At 35.8% G+C, this 23,787-nt stretch overlaps 1 protein-coding gene across 2 annotated transcripts in view; it reads left to right on the top strand.

Moving 5' to 3' along the window:
* The window catches only part of CALS5 (callose synthase 5), a 37,104-nt gene extending 14,772 nt beyond the window's left edge, over positions 1 to 22,332 (top strand). For both annotated transcript variants that reach the window (XM_088888482.1, XM_088888481.1), the window contains 22 exons: positions 9,714 to 9,836; positions 9,938 to 10,033; positions 10,130 to 10,213; positions 10,421 to 10,581; positions 10,924 to 11,047; positions 11,168 to 11,262; positions 11,366 to 11,489; positions 11,570 to 11,721; positions 15,900 to 16,009; positions 16,114 to 16,239; positions 16,331 to 16,399; positions 16,503 to 16,692; positions 17,341 to 17,452; positions 17,544 to 17,663; positions 17,748 to 17,863; positions 17,951 to 18,034; positions 18,246 to 18,358; positions 18,447 to 18,676; positions 20,194 to 20,991; positions 21,339 to 21,389; positions 21,519 to 21,704; positions 21,872 to 22,332. In XM_088888482.1, the coding sequence (XP_088744608.1) occupies positions 9,714 to 9,836; positions 9,938 to 10,033; positions 10,130 to 10,213; positions 10,421 to 10,581; positions 10,924 to 11,047; positions 11,168 to 11,262; positions 11,366 to 11,489; positions 11,570 to 11,721; positions 15,900 to 16,009; positions 16,114 to 16,239; positions 16,331 to 16,399; positions 16,503 to 16,692; positions 17,341 to 17,452; positions 17,544 to 17,663; positions 17,748 to 17,863; positions 17,951 to 18,034; positions 18,246 to 18,358; positions 18,447 to 18,676; positions 20,194 to 20,991; positions 21,339 to 21,389; positions 21,519 to 21,704; positions 21,872 to 22,102 (3,495 nt within the window). In that variant the 3' untranslated portion in view covers positions 22,103 to 22,332. The remainder of the gene's footprint in view (positions 1 to 9,713; positions 9,837 to 9,937; positions 10,034 to 10,129; positions 10,214 to 10,420; positions 10,582 to 10,923; positions 11,048 to 11,167; positions 11,263 to 11,365; positions 11,490 to 11,569; positions 11,722 to 15,899; positions 16,010 to 16,113; positions 16,240 to 16,330; positions 16,400 to 16,502; positions 16,693 to 17,340; positions 17,453 to 17,543; positions 17,664 to 17,747; positions 17,864 to 17,950; positions 18,035 to 18,245; positions 18,359 to 18,446; positions 18,677 to 20,193; positions 20,992 to 21,338; positions 21,390 to 21,518; positions 21,705 to 21,871) is intronic.
* The last annotated feature ends 1,455 nt before the right edge of the window (positions 22,333 to 23,787 follow it).

Below are 23,787 nucleotides of genomic sequence, written 5' to 3'. Positions count from 1 at the left end.
TAGGTTCTCTTATAGAGCAATGCAGCTTTTCTTCTTTTGTTGTATAGTATACTATGCACACCTCACCTTGTTTATATGCATGTACTTGTGTTTTTTCAAGCATAAAATCTATGCATCAAAGACAAAGACCCTAAGGCTATGTTTGGTTTGAAGGAAAAGGTATGGAAAGGAAGGGAAAGGCAAGGAAACCTATACAAGGTTTGTAAAGGTTTCCCAACCTTTCCCTTCCTTTCCCTACTTTTTCCTTCAAACCAAAAACAACCTAAAAACTTCAAAATGTTGGCAAGTCCCAAGTTTATTTCATATATTACAAATTACTCAAATTATTTTGTTCATGCAAGTCTACAACACAAAAGGTATGAACAATATTGGCATTCAATAAGCTGATAAAAAATATATATTGACATTGGATAATTTAATAAGTTTAATTTTAAATTAAAATTAAAACAATGAACTTGTAGTTTGGGGAAAATGGAAGCAATTAAGATTTGGGGATAGGAAGGTTAGCATATTGACTGGTGAATCTAGTGTTTAGTGCAAGTGATAATTGAGAACAGAATGAGTTTAATAAATTGGTATCAGATAGCAACAATCAAGGTTCTTAGAATAGAAATAAAATAATATTCAAGAAATGATAAAAGTAAGTGTCAGAGTCAGATCTGAATCTGTAGAATAGAGAGAGAGAGAGCAGATTTCTGGGTGTGCCAAAAGTGTCACTCAACACCCAGGAAAATGGTGTTTATATTAAAAAGGTAAAAGGACCAATCTGTCCTTAATATACAAAAAGCAGTGTACAAAAGAATCTAATGTACAACAAAGAACAAAATTACAAAAATAGCCCTTGACTAACTCTCTTAATCTCTACACTCCCCCTCAAACCGATGCCTATGAATAAGCATGTTTGTCCATGAGAAATAGATGTTGTGCCCGAGTCATTGCCTTTGTCAATAGATCAGCAAGTCGGAGGCTAGAGGACTCATGGGGAAGAGAAATAGTGCCAGCACGAAGGAGATTGCAAATGAAGTGGTAATCAACTTCGATGTGCTTTGTGTGCTCATGGAAGACAGGATTGGATGTAATTTTGATTGCACTAACATTGTCTGCAAAGAGAGGAACAGAGGGTGGTGGCTCATGTAGTATGTCATGTACAAGAGATCGGAGCCATATAATTTCACTATGCACCAAGAACATAGCTTTGTATTCAGCTTTAGTGGAAGATTTTGATATTGTAGATTGTTTCTTGCACTTCTAGGAAATAAGAGAGTTACCCAGAAGAACACAGTAGCCCGTAGTGGATCGTCGAGTGTCTGTGCAACTAACCCAATTAACATCTGCACAGGTGATGAGGCTAATGAGATGAGGAGGAGAAGAATAGGTTGCAAGATAAAGTTCTCCACAGATACCTAATAATATGATGGACTACAAACAAATGTGATTGTTGCGGAGATGACACAAACTGGCTCACAACTTGGACTACATAATATATATCTGTTCGAGTCATAATGAGATAGATTAGACTGCCCACCAACTAGCAATAGAGAGTAAGATCTTCAAGAGGGGAACTGTCATCCTTACTAAGTTTCAGATTAATCTCCAAGGGAGTATCAATAGTCTTGGAATCACTGAGGTTAGCCATTCTGACAAGATCCACCGCATATTTATGTTGATTGACAAAATAACCATGAGAATTATGGCTGACCTCTAGTCCCAAAAAATAAGTCAAGGGACCCAAGTCCTTCACCTTAAAGGATTCACTAAGGAGTCATTTCAAGTCAGCAACTTCTTCTACATCATTCCTTGTAATGATTATATCATCAACATAGAGAAGAAGAATGGTCACGCCCTGATCCCGATGTAAAGTAAAAAGGGAGAGAGACTCACTGACATTCCTAAGTATACACAAAATCCAAGAAAGGAAAGAACGGTAGTAGGGTGATAAGGCATTGTAGGAGAGATGGTGTGAAATGCAATGGGCTGTACACTTTCTCTTTCCTTTGCAGAGTGCAATGGGAAGATCAAGATCACGCCATTTTTCTTCATGATAAATAACGAGAGGAAATGATTTACATGTTTCAAGAGTCAATTAGGAACTGAAGACTAAGGGTTTGTTCGTTTCCTCTTAACTCTTACCTCTTAAGAGGAATCTTGCAACTTTAAGAGGAAAATGGCTGTTTGTTTCCTCTTATCTCTTATCTCTTATCTCTTAAGGCTATGTTTGGTTTGAAGGAAAATGTAGGGAAAGGAAGGGAAAGGTAGGGAAACCTTTACAAACCGTGTATTGGTTTCCCTGTCTTTCCCATCCTTTCCCTACCTTTTCCTTTAAACCAAACATAGCCTAAACTGGAATCTTATGGTTTTTTTGTTTTCTAATGATACCCCCAAAGCACAAGGACCTCATATGCAATAATAATAATTAATAATTAATAATTATGATAATAATTATTATAATTTCAAGTTAATTAATAACTAATTAATAATTAATCAATACTTATTATTATAATCATTATTCACTATTCATTATACATTAATAATTAATAATTATTCATTTGTAATTTTTAATTTTTAACTAATTATTATAATAATTAATATTAATAGTAAATTAATTATTATTATTAAAGTAATTATTATTAACTATTAATTAATAACACTTAATATTTAATATTTAAATAATAATTTTTCATTAATTATTATAATAATTAGTATTAGTTATCAATAATTTTTTAATTAAATAATAATTAGTAATTATTAGTTGTTAGTAATTATTAACTATTAATTAGTATTAATTAATTTCAATTAATTATTATAATAATTAATTTGTAGTAAACAATAATTATTAATTATAATAATTGGTATTAGTAATAAATTAATTATTAATTAAATAATAATCGTTATTATTGTTATAATAATTATTACTAATTATTAATATTTAATTAGTAATAAATATTAATTATTAAATAACAATAATGATTATAATTAATTATTAATTAACACAAATTATTTATTAATAACTATTAATTTTTATTAATTATTAATCATTATAATATTTTTTAATATTATTTTTATTGAATTACATATAAAAACAAAAAATCTCATATATGAGGTTAAAATGGACATTTGACAATTTTCAGAATTCAGAACAGAAGAGAAACAACCTTTTGAAAAGAAGGGACTGTTTAAATGTTGTAGAAAATCAAAAAGAAAGTAGCAGAAATCAGGTTTCAAGAAGAGAGAAGAGGAAGAAGAAGGTGGCAGCAACTAGGGTTCAGAGAGAAATTTTTGAACATAACCTTCTCTATTACACCCTTAATTCCATTTCATTAAGTTAAACTTTAGTAATTTACAGAGAGGCCCCTAGTTGGGCAGAAAATTAAAAAACATAATATAAAAAAGAATAAAAGCCCAGATTAAGGCCCATTACAGCAAAGAACATAAAAGATAAAAAAGATAAACAGCCTATTGGCCATTTGGCCCATCTTCTCTACACTCCCCCTCAAGCTGAGCATAGATGTCAATCATGTCAAGCTTGCCAGTATCATGCTGAAGTTTAGCCTTGGGAATGCCCTTGGTGAGGAAATCAGCTAACTATCCTTCAGAAGTGATGAAAGGTAGACATACCTCTCCAGAAGCCACTCTTTCTCGAATGAAGTGTCTGTCAACTTCAATATGTTTTGTTTTGTCATGTTGCACTGGATTGTGAGCAATGTTGATGACAGCCTGATTGTCACAGTATAACATCATTGGCTTATCATGCTCAATACTCAGTTCCTCCATCAAGGATCTAAGCCACAGTAGTTCAGAAACTCCATGAGCCATGGCTTTGTATTCAGCTTCGGTTGAAGATCGGGCAACAACGGATTGTTTCTAGCTTCTCCAAGAGACAATATTACCTGCCACCAAGCTACAATACCCAGATGTAGATCTTCTGTCATCAATGTTTCCGGCTCAATCAACATCTGTGTAGGCTTCAAGTTTCATATGGCCATGCTTATCAAATAGAATTCCCTTTCCAGGGGAGCCCTTCAAATAACACAAAATCCGCTCTGTTTCTGCCATGTGAGTATCCCTGGGAGAATGTATGAACTGACTAATGCAACTGACAACATATGCAATGTCCGACCGAGTTATGCATAGATAGAGAAGTTTTCCAAGTAGCCTCTGGAAGACTCCCTTATCTTTCAACAATATTCCATCTGAAGCAGAGATTTATGACTCATATCAATAGGAGTAGCAACTGGTCTAGCACCTATCTTCCCTGTTTCAGAGAACAAGTCAAGTACATACTTTCTCTAAGAGATAAGGATCCCATCTTTGGATCTAACAACTTCTATGCCAAGAAAGTATCTCAATTCCCCCAGATCTTTGATCTCAAACTCTGTATGAAGGAAAGATTTGAGATCATTAATCCCTGATACATCATTACTAGTCACAACAATATCATCAACATACACAATCGGGTAAACTGCCAAGGATCCTCTCCTCTTCACAAAGAGGGTATGATCAGACTGAGTTTGTACATAGTCAAAGCTAACAAGGGCAGCCCTAAACTTTTCAAACCATGCCCTAGGGGACTGTTTAAGTCCATAAAGAGATTTCTTCAGCCTGCAGACCTTCTCTTTTATATCTGTTTCATACATCCCTGGAGGAAGAGACATATAGACCCCCTCATGTAACTCTCCATTCAGAAATGCATTCTTTACATCTAGCTAATAAAGTGGCCAGTTTGAGTGTGTAACCAAAGATGGCAGAGCTTTCACAGAAGTCATCTTGGCAACAGGAGAAAAGTTCTCCAGATAATCAATTCCATATGTTTGTGTATAACCTTTTGCAACCAGCCTAGCCTTGTACCTTTCAATGGTGCCATCAACATGATATTTGATGGTAAAAACCCACTTACAGCCTATTGGATCCTTCCCTTCAGGTAAATCAACCACCTCCCAAGTGTCATTCTTATGTAGGGCATCAATTTCTGTTCTCATAGCATCCCTCCATTCTGGAATAGTAAGAGCTTCTAACACAAACCTGGGAATTGAGTTAGAAGCAACAGAAGAAAGGTAGCCCAAATATGAAGGAGAGAACAAACTATAAGAAAGTTGTTTGGAAATGCAATGTGCAGTACACTTCCTTTTTCCTTTCCTAATAGCAATAGGATATCAAGGTTTGGAAAGGATGACTCCAAGGGGGTTGTATGAATACCTGTTGTCTCTTCTATGATTGGAAGTGTAAGAGGCTCATGTGGTGTAGGGGAAACAATCTGCTCACTTTTAGTTCTCTTCCGTTGGTACAACTTGGGATTAAAAAGAGGAGGTAAAGGAGGAGGGATAGGAACACTGGAATGAGAATGAAATGACTGATCCTCCCTTGACTCATTTGAAGGAGGAAGAGTCTCAATAGAAGACTCAACTAGGACAAGAAGGGGGAGAGCAAACAACTGTGATAAATTCTCCCCCTTTAGACAATGCCTCTCCTGAGAAGAATCATAAAAGGAAGAGAGCTCATCAAAGGTGACATCCATTGAGACATACCGAGTGCCAGTTTTCAGATCAAAACAACAATAACCCTTTTGTGTGGGGAATAACCAAGGAATATACACTTGTGGGCTTTTGGTTCAAATTTATGTTTCTGGACACTTGGGATATGTACATAACAAGTGCAGCCAAAGACACGGAGAGAAATAGGAAAAAGATCCTTGCTCAGATGAAGAATACTGAAGGGAGACTTAAACCCCAAAACCCTGGATGGAATACGGTTGATTAGGTAGGTTGCAGTGAGAACAACATCACCCCAAAATTTTGTAGGGACATGTGAGGCAAATAGGATACTTCTTGCAACTTCAACAATATGCTGATTTTTTCTTTCAGCAACTCCATTTTGTTCTGGGGTCCTGACATAGGAGCTTTGGTGAATAACCCCCAAATCAGTGAGATATCAAGATAGGTTTTTCTCAAAATATTCTTTTGCACTGTCGGATCTGAAAATTTGAATTCTGGTATCAAACTGGGTTAAAACAAATTCATGGAATTACCTTACAAGTCTGGGAACTTCATCACGGGACTTCATAAAAAATATCCAAGTGAACCGAGAAAAGTCATCAATGAACAAAATAAAATATTTGTAGCCACCCATAGAAGGTAAGTGGTAAGGCCCCCACACATCAGAGTGCACAATGTAGAATGGAGAAGATCTTTTATTACTCAAAGGATAACTGCTTCTACAATGTTTTGACAACTCACATGACTCACAATGAAGACTGAACAGACTAATTCCCTTAAATAGTTCTGGGAATAAATGACTTAAAGCAGAAAAAGAAAGATGACCCAAACGAAAATGACATAACATGACTCGACTGATGGACTCTGTAGATGTAGACCCAAAAGCAGTTTTTCCAGGGTTGTCCATGGCTCTGTCTAGGAGTGTCCAATAGATATATTCCATTCACCTCATGGCCACTCCCAATCACTTTCTAAGACTCCAGATTCTAAAAAACATAGTAGGAAGGAAAGAAGGTTTCATAGCAGTTCAATGACTTAGGCTGCTTACAGATAACAAATTTGTATTTAGTTTGGGTACATGAAGAGCAAAAGGAAGTACCAAAGAATCTGTAACCTTGATGGTTCCCTTGCCGGAGATAGGGGCAAGAGAGCCATCGGCTAGGGTGATTTTGTTACGGCCAAGAAGTAAATCATAAGAAACAAACAAAGTGGAAAGGCTAGTCATATGATCAAAAGCACCAAAATCAATAATCCAAGGGATCCTACGATTACCTGAAATAGTTGCATGATTGGCATTAGCCCGTATACCTGAATGAGAAAATGCAGAAGATGTTGAATTTTCTGGAGGGTTGGAAGAAGAGGCCACACCCTCTAGGTGACTGATCATCCTTCCAAACTTTTCATACTCTGCCTTCATAGCTGTTAACTGCTCATTAGCAGTCATCTCTTCAGTTAGGCATCTGTCACTATCTGAATCAGTAGCAATATTGGCTAGGGGTGAGCAAAAAAAACCGAAAAATCGGTTAACCGAACCGTTCGGTTTGGTTTCAGTTCGATATTCTTAAAAAACCAATAGTTTTGGTTCGGTTTCGGTTAACCATTTAAAAAAACTGGCAGTTAACCGAACCAACTGATATATATTTATATTATATATTATATATTATATATTCTCTTTTGAAAATCGAATAAGAGAATTCGGTAGAGACTTTGAAATTTTAACCTCTCAATTAAAAGTTCGGCAGTCTGCCAGCTGCCCAGTCCAGTCTCCAATCTCCATCATTTACTCTTTTGTCTTTTCCCCTGCCATAGTGTTAGTACTCAGCCTCACTCTTTTAACTATTTTCTTTTTTTTCTCTCTCAATGTTTCACTTTTCTCTCTCTCATCAGCAAGTAAGCACCAACGGTCCAATGCCATCTGATCTCTTCTCTCTCATCGGCCATTAAGCACAAACGGTCCAACGCCATTTGATCTCTTCTCTCTCTCTCTGTCATCTCTCCTCTTTGCATCTCTGCCCAGCGCAACCTCTCAATCTCTCACTTTAGGCGACAATGACACTGAGCAGTCTGGCACCGACAGCAACCACCAGCACCAACCAGTTCGACACTGACAGTTTTATTTTATTTTTATTTTAATTGCATAAAAAACCAAAAAACCGAACTGCAGTTAATCAGTTCATCGGTTCACCGATTAACCGGTTGCATCGGTTTGGTTTTGGTTTGGATATTTAAAAAACCGATCAGATCGGTTCGGTTTGAAAAAATATCCCATAGTTCGGTTTGGATATTTAACCGAACCGTGAGCACCCCTAATATTGGCACTCCCTGTCTTCATATTATCAGACTTCTTTTGAAACCGAAGAGGAAGAAGCTCAGGGTGCAATTTCCAACACTTGTCTTTAGTGTGTTTTGGCTTCTTACAGTACTCACAAATAATTTCTTTCTTCCCTGAGCTACTTGGAGTCCCTATAACTCCCTTGGGTTTCACTCCCATATTAGCAAAGTGATCATTTAGACCAGCCCCTTGAACCTGGACAAGTCTCCTGCTTTCTTCACTACTTACCAAGGCATAGGCTTGAGACAGTGAAACACTATCCTTGGATAAGATATTTTGCTTTGTGATGTCATACTCTGGATTCAGCCCTATCAAAAACTCAAACACCCTATTTCTCTCAACAAATTTCCTGTAGGTCTCAGCATCATTAGTGGTGTCCCAAGCTTCAGTTTCTATCAAATCAATTTCTTGCCATAGAGACTTCAGTATTGAGAAATAAACAGCTAAAGGTTTCTCCCCCTATCTCAAATTCTTCACATCACTCCTCAGCTTGTAAGCCCTGGCCACATTTAATTTCTGGGAATAGGTCAGCAACACTATCCCAAATTTCCTTTGCTGAATTCATCCACAAATAGTGTTGACTAATTTGCAGTTGCATTGAGTTCACAAGCCATCCAATAACAGTATAATTTTCTTGCATCCATTTTCATATGATCATCTTTTGAGGGAGCCTTTTTGCTCCCGAAGATAAAATTCTATTTGCCTCTACCGCAGATATGAATTTTTTCTGATTGTGACCAAGCCAGATAGTTAGTTCCATCTAGCTTGACTGTGGTCACAGCCAGTAGAGGTCTACAGAGGCTCCCAGAACTTGTCCGGATTCAGCAACATGCTCGTTTTCAACTTCTAAAGGGTTCATCTTCTTAAAATACTTCGAAAATAACTTCTAACAACTTCGAATAACAAAAAATGAAGACAGAAGAAAAACTGTATTGTGAGTCAACCTCTATGCGTCGTAGCTACTACCTGCGTCATACCCGAAACCCGAGAGAAACAAAGAACTCTCAGCCGTTCCTTGTAGACTTCACAGAACATCAATCCACTTGAATAGATCTTCAAGACAAAGGATGAGAAGACTTTTAGTCACTGAGCGCCTAGGTCAAGCTCCCTGTGGGGCCCACAATTAGATTTCTCTAGAAAATTAGGGTTTCGGGCAACGCACTTGAATCTGTCAGGAGGACGACAAAACCAGTCCCCTTCTCTCCAAAAACCACTAACAATTGGGCTGAAATAGGTTTCTTTAACTATTCATATGATTCAGTTCTCCATACACACTGTGTGTGGGAAAAAAGAGGTGAAAAAAGGAAAAAGTCGAGCCTACTCTGATACCAAGAAGAAAAACAGCCTTTTGAAAAGAAAGAACTGTTTAAATGTTGCAGAAAATCAAAAAGAAAGTAGCAGAAATCAGGTTTCAAGAAGAGAGAAGAGGAAGAAGAAGGTGGCGACAACTAGGGTTCAAAGAGAGAGATTTTCGAACATAACCTCCTCTCTTACACCCTAATTCCATTTCATTAAGTAAAACTTTAGTAATTTACAGAGAGGCCCCTAGTTGGGCAGAAAATTAAAAAACAAATATAAGAAAGAATAAAAGCCCAGATTAAGGCCCATTACAGCAAAGAACGTAAAAGATAAAAAAGATAAACAGCCTATGGGCCATTCGGCCCATCTTCTCTACAAGAACAATGCTTTGATTCAGAGTTAAGAGGAAAGAAAAGTTCACTAATACCAATATACCTCTTAATGTAATTATTGCACTTTTAGATGTCAGATATCAGAGCAAATGAACAGGCCCTAAAAATTGTTATTTTATGCTTGGACCAGTGAAGTTCCATTAACCTTACACTTTTTCTAAATAATGATTTCTTATTGAGTCTTTCACTTGTTTCTCATAGATACGAACTCTGGGCATGCTACGGTCAAGGTTCCAATCTTTACCTGGAGCTTTCAATGCATGTTTGGTGCCTTCTGATAAGGTCGAGAAAAGGGGATTTTCTTTATCAAGGCGTTTCGCTAAGGTTGTAACTTGTGTTGGAAAAAACAGACAATGTTCATCTAGAATGCTAACTTCATTAGGTTTACTTGAATGTATAATGTTTGAATTTTACTGCCTTCATAGGTTTCAGCAAGCAAGAGAACTGAAGCTGCAAAGTTTGCTCAACTATGGAATGAAGTGATATGTAGTTTTCGTGAGGAAGACCTTATAAATTATAGGAAAGGCCTCTGAATTCAGTTGTATTAGCTTTGTCTATTTTACTTTTAGGATTTATCACACATTTGGACATAAACTGGGTTTCTTTTTTTATCCAGGGAGATGGATCTGTTGCTAGTCCCTTATTCATCAGATCCTAGTTTGAAATTAATACAATGGCCACCCTTTTTACTTGCTAGCAAGGTCAGTATATTGTTCTTTTAGATCATTCCTTATCTTATTATATCTGAGGGAGGCCACTTTGTGCAAAAAGTGCCAAAGGTTAGGACGGCATCCAGTTTACCCCTTCCAAGACCCCAAATAGCAGGGACCAACATTGCATAATAGCTTTCTTATCATTTCTTATTGTCTACTTGAATTTATTTTTTGATTGTTCATGCATGTATGCAGATCCCAATAGCTTTGGATATGGCAGCTCAATTTCGATTCCGTGACTCTGACCTTTGGAAGCGTATATGTGCTGATGAATATATGAAATGTGCTGTTATTGAATGCTATGAATCTTTCAAGCATATCCTTGATGTTTTGGTTGTTGGGGAGAATGAGAAAAGGTGATTCTATTTTGAGTCTAACATGTTTAAAGAATGCAGGCTTCAGATGAACAACTTTTTTATCTGCATTTTAAAATTTAGATTTATACTATGCATGGCCATTTCTAGGAAGCCCTTCTTTGTATTGAGTTTTATTTTCCTGGATACAGTTGACAGTAGGAGGAACCTATGTTAAAATATCAAGAATCACGTATATGGAAAGGAAACATTTTTTATTACTGAAGAAGCATTAGAAAACTTCAATCTAATGATGCTACCTTTTATTTCAAATATTTGTCATATTCATGTCCAAACTTATCTGCAACCTTATCCATTTCTAACTCTAATTTTTCTATGTAACAGGATAATTGGTATTATCATAAAAGAGATTGAAGGTAACATTTCAAAGGGCACATTTCTTACTAATTTCAGAATGAGTTCTCTACCTACTCTTTGCAAGAAATTTGTGGAGCTTGTGGGGATCTTGGTAAGCAATCCATTTATCAGTACTGGCTGCTTCCTAGAGTAGTAGTTGTTGTATATGCTTAAGTTTCTTCTTTGTAATATGGTTTATGAGACTCATATTTTACCTTTTTCCTTGCTACAGAAAGATGGAGATCCATCTAAGCGAGATACAGTAGTATTATTGCTGCAGGACATGTTAGAAGTATTTACTCGTGATATGATGGTGAAAGAGATTCAGTGGGTGAACAGTGGATTTAACATTATTAAAGTAGCCTTAAATATACATTGTTTAACGTACAATGCTTTCTTTCTATAACATTGCCAAAATATTATTTTTCAGTGAGTTGGTAGAACTTGGTCATAGTAACAAGGATGCAGTCCCCAGAAGACAACTGTTTGCTGGCACTGATCCAAAACCTGCCATAATGTTCCCTCCTGTAGTTACTGCACAATGGGAAGAACAGGTACCTTATTAAAGGGTGATTTCTTTTGAACCATAATTCCATCTTAAACAATAGTATATAAATCTACTTGTATTGTGTAGATAAAACGTCTGTATCTCCTTCTGACGGTAAAAGAGTCAGCCATGGATGTCCCATCCAACCTTGAAGCACGCAGAAGGATTGCCTTTTTTTCAAATTCTTTATTCATGGATATGCCACGTGCACCACGTGTCCGTAAGATGCTCTCATTCAGGTATGTTTCTGTTTTTCTTTTAATTGGGTATAAGATGTGCATTCACTAAAAAGTATAGTCGATTGTCTTCTGCTATCATAACAGAAATCAAATCCCTTTTAAATCCAAAGATTTATATTATTTATAGCTTTTGCAAGTTTTAGGATCCAATTAGTTTATTAAAATAGGGTTCTTGGAAGCAGGGTATTGCTTGCTTCATTGTCATACATTACATAGAATCCCCAGCTGATTCGCTGGCAAAGGTCTCAAACTTTCAATAACTTCTACACATATAGAACTCCATGTCCTAATCTATCTTTTCCATTTATAATTCTTAACAATATCATTTTTTTTTAAATAATGCAGATGGGTAACAAGAAACTGGTTATTGCTTCCTATTATTTGAAAGAAATCTATATGAGGTGACACTATAATATATATTACAGAACATCTAATAATGTGTTCTGATCATGTTGCCTTTTCTCATGTGCCTTCCTCTCGAGCTACTTCTCCCTTTTCCAGAGCTATAGATATTTGGGATAGATTTTTACCCTTTGAGAAATTTTAACCTCTAAAGTAATCATTTTTCTCTTAGTAATAGAATCTCTATTGTCATGCATAAATTAATTTTTTTTCAAACTTTCCAAATTTACCTTTCTTGTACGAAAATGGCCTCTTCTACTGATGTAAATGTAATGTTGGAACTTAGAACCCATTAAATGGGGGGACCATTTTTTTCAGTCTATGTACCATTTTTATGATATTGTATGATTAAGAGAACAACAGAATAGACGGAGATAATTCTTGTAACTAGGACTTTTCTTCTGTCCTTGCTTTGTGAACAACTGAATCCATGTTATTCTACTTGCTCAATTCTATCTGATGCCATATATTCACGACCTACTCTCAAACTGTTTATGAATTGATAGGTAAAACTTCCTGAATATTGGTCTATTCTGTGACATGTTCTCTGTTTCTTCCAAGAATATATTCCTTACATCACATATCAGGACACACATGTTTTTCACGCATGAAGTTGCATATAAACTATAATATTCAATTTATTTTGGATACTTAAAACTGCTTTTTGTAAACAAAATAGTATTTTGTTGGATAAACATGTCTAGCTGTTGACAAGTGACAACCTGTCAGGAAAGAGAGTCGGTACCTTCCCTTTTCGCTGCCAAACATCATTAGCATCATTTCTCCAATGGATTGAAATGAAAGAGATGGATTAGCTTACATAAATATGCACACTAATATGAGAGAGAGAGAGAGAGAGAGTGAGAGAGAGACTGAGGAAATAAAAGAAATATATTGGACATATCTCCTTCAATTGCAGATGAGTCCTGAAAGAATTTCTAAGCACTTGACCTTGTGAACTTTGCATCATTTGAATCCTTCTCACCTGGATTATATGCAATCATTCTGGACCTGGAGTATATTTGATTTTCCATGGAAATTTGCATAAGATCTAACACTAGTACTTATTAAGTTCTTCAAATATGGAAGTAGTAAAGGGCAGCTGGAAGGCATATAAATAAAAATACGGAGCTTTGAAATTTTACATGAAGATTCAATTTAAGGTTATAATGAACATGAAAGCAGGCAAGTCTCTATATAACCATTTGGGATAGATTATAATGAACATGGAGAAGCCTCAGGTTTATTTTCTCCTAGATGACTCTTTGCATACAAATAAAAATGCTGTATCATTTCTGACTTCATCTATTGTATCAAATTCTAGTATCACTGCGTCATGTGTAAGAAGGATAGTACAGATTCTCATCATGAGTAATAATTCCACATAGCCAGAATAGTTTGGGTTCTATATTGTTTGGCTATTTGATATTTGATTGGATAAGAACAAGTGAGATGAAGACACCTCTATCTTGTTCAAGGGGATCTTTTCTGTGTTAACAGAGTATCCCTTTGGACGTTCTTATACTGCATGTTGAAGCATTTGCAAGGAACATAAAAGATATTTTCCAGACAGAGATCTACCTTGTTGAATTAAAGCTTCCTTTTTTTGTGCATTAGTGAAATATCCCCATAAACATGACTATACTGTATTTTCAAGCATTTGAAAATAACATAATAATAATATATTTCCAAGACAGAGAGTTGTATCTCTGTGGATGTCAGCTGTCTTTTTCTTTGGTGGTCAATTATTCTTTAAGAATTTGAAGATCTCTAATGGAGGATTTCAAACAAAAATTGTCAGGTTTGATTTTTAGGTTATTATCCATGTCATATTCATAGTGCTTCCTTTCTCTTTATTTTATTTTATTTGTTTATTCTGGGAAAGGATGTTGGTGGATACCACTTAGATTAAAAGGAAAATTCTATAAAAAAAAAATTGTCAGGCCAGCTATGTTGTATGAATCAGAGTTTCGGGTAGTCAAGAAACATTCCCAGAAAATGAGTGTGGCAGAAATATGCTAAGATGAATGAATGAAAAAACTAGAAAGGATAGGATTAGGAATGAAGTCATCCATAGGAACCTAGAAGTATCTCTAAAAGGTGATAAAATGAAAGAAAGTAGAATAAGATGGTGGTCATGTGCATAGAAGACCACCGACAGCTCTAGTTAAAAGAAGTAATTTATTACAAGTTGAAGGGGTAGACCAAAAAGGACATGGGTAGAAGTAGTAAGAAATGATTTAGGCACTAATTTAAGAGTGGATATGGCTTTAAATAGAATGGACTGGTGAAACAGGATTCATGTATCTGACCCCATAGTTGGGATAAGGCATGGATGTTGATGATGATTCTGAGAGAGGATATCGGTACTTTGTTTCCCTGTGTATGTGCTTGTATAATTTACTGCTCCTATAATCTTTCACTTCATCAGAAATTTCAAAATACTAGGGAATCTGGTTAGGATAGAATTTGAGTATTTGTTTTAGGGGGCCAGGAGGAAAAGTAGAGGATCTGTTAAGGGAAACACCATGAATGTGAACAAAGAGAAACTGAAGAACTAATAATCAAGAACAAGAAATCAAGGCAAGGTTCTGTTGAGTTGAGTTTAGTAAAAAATAAAGAAGGGTTCATTGGTGAGATCAAGGCAATAAAGAAGTCAATAGTTGTTTGGGCCTCCCCAATCAAAGCATCAACCAGTCATTACCTGATTATAGATATGTCAATTTCAAAATGATTTTCCTAATGATATTGTTGGTTAACTAACGGTGTTAATTTCATCTTAATGCTATATGTATATATATATATATATATATATCATTATAAATAATTTTGAACTTTTCATAAAATAATTATTTTCCTATGATACTGACAAAATATGGCATTATGGATTAATGCTCTCTATTTTCTAAAAGCATCCATCTTTAGCATCATGTTCATGTGTTGTATATATCTTACATTGACCACACTAATCTCATCTTCCAGATTATTAGTACAAATTTTTCTCTGAAGTTTTCTTCTACTTGATGGACATTCATCAGATTTGTCAGTTCTTTTAACTCAATCAGTTAGAGGTTTAAAGAGTTTGAATAGTGATGCCAAATGGGGTCACCTGGATTTCTAGACATTGGGTCATTCTCTTTAATGCCATGGGAATTGTGCAAATGGCATTATTTTATGTAAATGATCTTGTATTGAAGAAACTTCCTATGCAATTAAACAAAATTTCTTTTAACAATATTATTTCTTAAAGACATGTGATATCTTATTTTCATTTTCTTGTTTTATATATATAGATACATACCATGTATAAGTATTCTATTGGAATACATATTATATAATTTACAATTTAATTACTATGTAATTTGCACTGGCAATCAGGAAATCTGTTGGGGATTGAGGAGGTTGCCAAAGCTTGCCTAATGCCTATGCTTCTTTATAGACATGTCCAATGTGCAGTCCTACAAAAGATATGCATCCGTGAAGACTGAAGAGATAGAAAATCAAGCTTAAATCAAGCTTAGCAAAAAATGACCTATTTCTTTAGCATTTTAAACAGGAAATTAAATTACTTCTCTACTTCGAATACTTTTACAAGGGACCTAGAGTTCCATTATCATGTATGCTATAAGATTTTAAAACCATTACATGCCTTGAATTTGCAGCAAAGTAATGCTTTACACTGTTGCAAATTGCCATTCTTTCATTATAGTGTAACTGGATGTAATCACTTTCTACCTTTTCATGGATATTTATTTGTTTTTGTTTTCCATTTCCAGTGTTATGACTCCATACTATAGTGAGGAGACACTCTATTCTAAAAGTGACCTTGAACTGGAAAATGAAGATGGTATATCTATCATCTTCTACCTACAGAAAATCTTCCCAGGTTTTAAATACACTCCATATCTATCTTTATCAATAATAATTTTAATGTCAAATAACATCAATATGATCAATATCACTGTCACAAACATCACTTGACCATGTCAGATGAGTGGAATAACTTCATTGAGAGGCTCAATTGTAAAGGAGCAAGTGAGGTTTGGGAAAATGAAGAGAACATTTTGCAGCTTCGTCACTGGGTCTCATTGAGAGGACAAACACTCTGCAGAACAGGTAGTGAATGAATTATATGCTCATTATATGTTTTTGCATGTTTCACCAGTATTAATTGCATCAGTTCCTCTAAACTGTATTGGTGCTGCAGTTAGAGGGATGATGTACTACCGAAGGGCTTTGAAGCTTCAGGCTTTTCTTGACATGGCTTCTGAAAGTGGTAGAGAATGAGATTTCTTTAAAAGTTTTTCTGGTGAAGTAGGTAAAATTTTCATGTAAATTCTTTGTAAATCTTCTGACACTTTATATTTTGAACACTGCAGAGATTTTAGCAGGTTACAAGGCAGTTACAGTTCCATCAGAGGAAGAGAAGAAGAGCCAGAGATCCCTATATGCTCAGCTAGAAGCTGTAGCTGACATGAAATTCACATATGTTGCAACATGTCAGAACTATGGGAATCAGAAACAATGTGGAGATCGCCGTGCAACAGATATTTTAAACTTGATGGTTAAGTATGTTTTCTTTCCATGAAGCCAAAACTCAACTCAACTCAGCCTGAATCCCAACTATTATGGTTGGCTACACAGATCCTGTTCCACCATTGTGTTCTATCAAGAGCCATATTTTTTGTCAGATTTTAAGTCTTAAGGTCACTTATTACCATTTCAACCCATGTATTATTTGGTCTTCCCCTTGCTGTTTGGGGCCTTCTAGTTGAACCAAGTCATTCTCACTGGTACGGTCATTGATCATCAATGCACTTGACTGAACATCTCCGTCAATTTCCTTTCATCTTGTCACCGATTGGGGATGCTCCTAAGTCCTCTCTAATGACCTCATTTATAATTCTGTCCTGCTGGTCTTGTCACCCATCCATCTCAGCTACACTAAATTAATCACATAACACAGTAGATGCACCTCTCCATTTGAGCCAACCTGCCCTTATTCTTTGAGTAGCATCCTCTTCAATTTCTCCCTTTCTATGAGTTGTTGATCCAAGGTGTGTTAGTTTATGGTATCTCCTGTTCATCATTCTTATTTGCACTATTATTGTTACTACCATTTCACTAAATTGCAAAACTCCTTTGCAAGGCCTTTTATTGAAGTTTATTTTTGATATGTTAATCTACTCAAGAAGCTAATTCCCAGTGGTCCTACAGCAACCCATCTCTTCGTGTAGCATATATTGATGAAGTTGAAGAAAGCGAAGGTGGTAGGGTACATAAGGTCTATTATTCTGTGTTAGTCAAAGCTGTTGATAATCGTGACCAGGTATTCAGCCTTTTAAATTTGATCATATCATAATTATTGACTATATCCTGAACAAATATTTAATATTCTTCTCTTAATTTTCCTTAAAAAGGAGATCTACCGTATAAAGTTGCCGGGTTCAGCAAAGATAGGGGAAGGGAAGCCTGAAAATCAGAACCATGCTATAATTTTCACTCGAGGTGAAGCTCTTCAAACCATTGATATGAACCAGGTACATCCTAGGGACCATGGGATTTATAACTTTTAAAGTTGCAAGGTGGAGTATTTTAACTTTGCTTCAACTTGTCTGATATAGGACAATTACTTGGAAGAAGCTTTTAAAATGCGCAATCTTTTGGAAGAATTCAATGAGGATCATGGAGTGCGTCCAGCTACCATTCTAGGTGTTCGTGAACATATATTTACTGGAAGGTTGAGTGATCTTTTGATCTTTGGGAGCTATAAGATGCTTAACGCAACCATATATATGTCTTATACATGAGGTCCTCTGGTTTGCAGTGTGTCTTCTTTAGCTTGGTTTATGTCCAACCAGGAAACCAGTTTTGTTACCATTGGTCAAAGAGTTCTTGCAAGACCTTTGAGGTAAGTTGCTTTCCTTTCATCTTCATAATAGTTTATTTATAGAAGCACTCCTCATCATGTTTGATTTTTGGACAGAAATTACTATAACCTATATTATCTCATCTGAATAAGAAATAGTACTTTTCATGCATTAGATTACTGGAAATAATTTTATACAACTGTAATAGTGGTCGGAATTTATCTTGTTCAAAATTCTATTGGGTGGTTCCAGGGTTCGATTTCACTATGGTCATCCAGATGTGTTTGATAGAATCTTCCACATAACCCAAGGTGGCATAAGTAAGGCTTCTAGAGGCATTAACTTGAGTGAGGACATCTTTGCTGGTAATGGCTTCTTTCTTCTTAAAATATTTTAATTTCTATTGATGCATACCATTTACTCTAATTTTGGATATATATTTCCTCTCCAAAGGTTTTAATTCAACACTAAGACGTGGGAACATTACCCACCATGAGTACATCCAGGTTGGAAAGGGGCGAGATGTTGGGCTCAACCAAATCTCACTATTTGAAGCAAAAGTTGCCTGTGGCAATGGGGAGCAGATACTCAGCCGGGATATCTATCGGCTAGGCCACCGATTTGATTTCTTCCGTATGCTGTCATGTTATTTTACAACAGTCGGGTTTTATTTCAGCTCATTGGTAATGGCCCCTCTTAATTTCTATTTATATACCTTGCTACAATCAGACAGAAATCTGCATTGCAATTAGAGCCAAGATGAATTGGAAACCAAATCAACTTATTAAATTTCCTTTTCCTTTATGTATATAAATTAAAATATCCAAGAACTAAATTAAAATATAGGAGCTGAAAAACTATGAAAAGTCGCTCCAATTCCTTTTCCAAATAATATCATGTTCAACCCTCTTTTATACATGAATACACATATGATGAAATATGTTAATCTTACATCTCTTTCCAACTGTTACTACGCTTATTTCCAGAATCTCATACACATATCATGTACATGGTCAATCTCAACATACTGTTTCAATGTTTTCATCTTGTCTGGGATAACATTTATACCACAAGTTTACCACTTGTGTGCTAAAAGTGGCTTATGATATAATCAGGTTTAACTTCAAAGTCAATTAAACAAATCCATGAAGGTTTTTCAACCCACATGTTGATTGATAATAAACCCAAAAAGGTCAAGCCAATTAAATTTGAATTTAACGTGTTGGATAAATTCCTTTCCTTTCATAAAGGGACTAAATGGTAAGATTCAAAATTGGAGCCCTTGGAATTCACTAATCAAACCATAAGATTTTCACAATATAGGTTTGGCACCTTATGTGTATAACTGTGTATTACCCAGGTTTGGCACCTTAATATCTACAAATAACATGGAAGCTAAATAATCTACACTCTATGGAGTCGTGTGAATCATCAATTATGATCGACTTTCTGTATGAAAAATAGCTAATATGTACATAAATTGGATGGTATGAAATCCATAATTGTACAATGATTTACTTTTTTCTGCAGATTAAGGTATAAATTAGTATGATGCATAAGCTACTTTCAACCAACAAGGCATGACCTAGAAATGGATCAGAGTGAATTTTCATAAGGATTTATCTGAATCCAATCTGATAAGAATCCAATAGGTCAAATATGATTCAATATCTAACAGATATGCGAAACATAGATCCAAATTCAGTTGATTTTTATATTTGAACATCTGATTCAATTAGAAACTAAACAAATCTGTACAGCACTAGCATAAATCTACAAAATTGAAAATATAAAAGAAAATATGTATTGAGAAACATACCACAATAAGTTTATATAAACCCCAAGTCCCACTTGATCTGAAAGAACTTCAAATTTAAATGTTAAAAATGTTCCACCTTATGATTTAGCGGATATCCAAATACAACTTAAATAGATCTGGTTAAATCCAATCTATTTTCACCTCTAAAACTAGATTGATCCAGAATTTGATGTGCATAATATCAGAAAGTTCAGATCTCACAGAACCAAATTCTGGATATTCTGTTAAAAATACATAATCCTCTCCTAAAATGAAAGACCAGAAAGATCAATCATTTGGTGGCTGGTCTTTCCAATTTGGAGGCTCAGATATTTGTTAAGGTTCACCACTCTTGATATTGCTTTTACATTACTAAATTATTCATTTTTTTTCTCTGTGCAGATGGTTATACTTATAGTCTATGTTTTCTTATATGGTAAGCTTTACTTGTCGTTGAGTGGATTGGAGAAATCAATAATTAGGTATGCAAGGTCCAGGGGAGACGATCCTCTTAAGGCAGCAATGGCATCACAGTCCCTTGTTCAGATAGGTCTACTGATGACCTTGCCCATGGTCATGGAAATTGGACTAGAGAGAGGTTTCAGAACTGCACTAGGTGACATAATAATCATGCAGCTTCAGCTCTGTGCTGTATTCTTTACTTTCTCTCTTGGGACAAGAGGCCATTATTTTGGGCGTACAATCTTGCATGGGGGTGCCAAGTACAGAGCCACTGGGAGAGGCTTTGTGGTGCGTCATGAAAAGTTTGCAGAGAATTACAGGATGTATTCAAGGAGTCATTTTGTTAAAGGAATAGAGCTAACGATATTGCTGATAGCATATGAGATTTATGGAGCTGCAACTACTGATTCTGCTTCTTATATGCTTCTTACAAGTTCAATGTGGTTCTTGGTGGTTTCTTGGTTGTTTGCCCCATTCCTTTTTAATCCTTCAGGTTTTGAGTGGCAAAAGATAGTGGAGGATTGGGAAGATTGGACTAAGTGGATAAGCAGCAGAGGTGGTATTGGTGTGCCAGCAAACAAGAGCTGGGAGTCATGGTGGGATGAGGAACAGGAACACCTACAGTATACTGGGCTCAGTGGACGGTTCTGGGAGATTGTTCTTTCTCTACGTTTCTTTATCTACCAGTATGGAATTGTATACCAACTTCATGTGTCCGCCAACAATAAAAGCATCATTGTAAGTCAAAATTCCAATTTATGGCCTTTCATTTACATTTTTAATAAGCTCTCTAGCTATTTTGTTGCATTGACAAAATCTGCATGGTGCATGAATGAAGAGATCATGAAAACAGTGCATCATGGAAATCATCAAAATAAAAAGGAAAAAAAATGTGCCATCATGGAGATTATTTCCTCGACTGCACCATCCACCTGTTGCAAAAGTGCCAATGTGCCATCATGGTGCATGAATGAAAAAAGTACATGCATTATTTATTCAGGATGTGAAGGCCCTGATTTTGAAAGATTATTTAATACAGTAGCAGAATTATAAGAGCGATATCTAATTTGATATTGGTTTTTCAGGTCTATGCTTTGTCCTGGATAGTCATTTTGGCCGTGATGATCATCTTAAAGGTCAGTACTCAAAGTTTAATGACCAAAGCACATATCAGAAGTCTTTGAGCAATAGATAAATTCCAGCTTTTGGTTTTCTATCAGGAGTTCTAGTCTCCCTTGACTTTACATAATTCTTTTGGATTGCAGATTGTATCCATGGGTAGGAAGAAGTTTAGTGCAGATTACCAGTTGATGTTTAGACTTCTCAAGTTGTTCCTGTTTATTGGGTCTATAGTAACTCTGGTCATCCTGTTTACATTCCTTAGACTCACAGTAGGAGACATCATAGCCAGCCTATTGGCCTTCATGCCGACAGGATGGGCAATTTTGCAGGTATACTCTTAATCTTGAAAAAAACAATACTTGTATCATTATGAAATATAACTTCTTAATCTGCATACTGAAAGGTGTATGACTTCTTCCAATTGATATTTATCATACTTGTGAGGGTATTATTGTATTGTTAGGTTTTGATCCAAATCCGATATTTGAATGAACAGATATCGCAAGCATGTAAGCCAGTGATGAAGGCATTAGGGTTGTGGGGTTCTGTCAAAGCTCTAGCAAGGGGGTATGAGTACATGATGGGTGTCCTGATCTTTGCGCCAGTGGCCATTCTTGCATGGTTCCCATTCGTATCAGAGTTCCAGACAAGGTTGCTCTTCAACCAAGCATTTAGTCGAGGACTACAGATTTCACGCATTCTGGCTGGAGGAAAAAAGCAGAACTGAAATTTGTAGAGTGATATAAAGAGATAGGTAGATAGATAGCTAGAGAGAGAGAGAGAGAGAGCATGTTGGCATATGGCTACGGGATTTTGCGAATAGTGTCTATAAATCTGTATGTGGATAATTTCCTTACAGTCCATGCTCTAAAGCGAACTAACCTGTAGATTGTTTTGGATCTTGTTGATCAGTGCCAATTCATGGTTTCCCATAAAGCCTCAATTTTAAATCCTCCACTTTGTACTGACTATCCAGCATTTCCTGGCACAAAATGAATATTCACAAATCAATAAAATTCACATGTACGAGAGAGAGAGATTCGCTATCTGATAAATTCGGATCTACTCCTCACACCAATCTTATGTCTTAGCTACACATTGGGAACATCTTTTATATTTGTATTTCTTATTCATGGAATATGTTTCCAATACACGGTGGGATGTGACTGAGATGGGTGTGAGGAATTCTCTCTGAGGAAATGATCCCAATTCCCATCAAGGAACAGATATCAATTCCCATCTGACTGCGAAGTGAATGTATCGTATAACATACACTTTTTAGGGTGCAAGGAAAAACATATTGCATTTAATTTCCTTACCAATCAGCTAAATTGAAGTAGAAAGAGCTTTCATGACATTCATAATTGATTAAAGTCAATCCAAGTCCAACTTAAGTATTAAAGTTTATAATTAAATATTAATACTAAAATTAATTTTAAAATTTTTCTTAATTGATTATAATGATATATTAATTATATTTTCAATTTTATCAACTGCCTACCCATAAAATTTTAAAAGGAAATAAATTACGAAGATTAGAGTGGGAGCAAAAAAGAAAGAAACATGAGTAGTGGTATCACCTATCACAACCAAGTTTTAAAAAGGCTAAAGGTGGAGGCAAGGCGGTTGGATGCTAAAGAGGTGAGGCATAAGCCTCGAGGAGGACTTGTACCTCTGTACGCACAATTCGATGTCTTCCTCACTCCAATATTCTTGGTCTTGAATCTTGAATTCAGTCTGTGAGAACTGATAAGTCTTCTTGAAATCTTGAGTTTAGTTGAACAAAAAAGGGGGAATAGCAGTTTTGGTCGATGAAAACCCACATTTTTTGGGATTTTCACTTTTTCTTTTATTTTTTCCAAAATTACCCATCATGAATTCAAGTTTTCCCACCCAAAATCCTAACATGAGGCGGTAAATTGAGATGAAAAGCCAACTAAAACTGAGGCTTACGCCCCTTGAGCTGAGACTGAGGTTACCAAGGCCAGGCGAAATTTGGCCGCCTCGCCTCAGCCTTCTTTTAAAACCATGACCACAACTCTTTAATCTTAACGCTTCTACTTAGGAGATAAATCGTTGCTTTTAAGAAATGCACATGCATTGACCATCTACCAATGGAATCCTATCTTCCTTCGTGCTTTTGTTGTTGTTGTTCTCACTTGTGAGAGAGCATCCTGTAGCTTGCAAGCCATAACTGTGATATGGGCCGTTCATTTGTTCTGCACTGCGGATTCAGATTCCAATTATATGTCTCATTAATCTAATTGATCATAACCCACTACATGATTATGGCCTTGTTAATCTCTTGAGTGGGACCGAGAATCAATCAAGGTTTCCAATCCATTCACAAAGTCACATGTGCTCACCCCTTGTGCTAACACGCTTTGCTTAGTGGTTTTGGTTTTGATTGTA

The sequence above is a fragment of the Nelumbo nucifera genome, chromosome 5 (assembly GCF_055504915.1).
Source record: "Nelumbo nucifera cultivar China Antique chromosome 5, China Antique-T2T, whole genome shotgun sequence".
Classification (NCBI taxonomy): Eukaryota; Viridiplantae; Streptophyta; class Magnoliopsida; order Proteales; family Nelumbonaceae; genus Nelumbo; species Nelumbo nucifera.
This window is presented reverse-complemented; position numbering and strand designations above follow the sequence as displayed.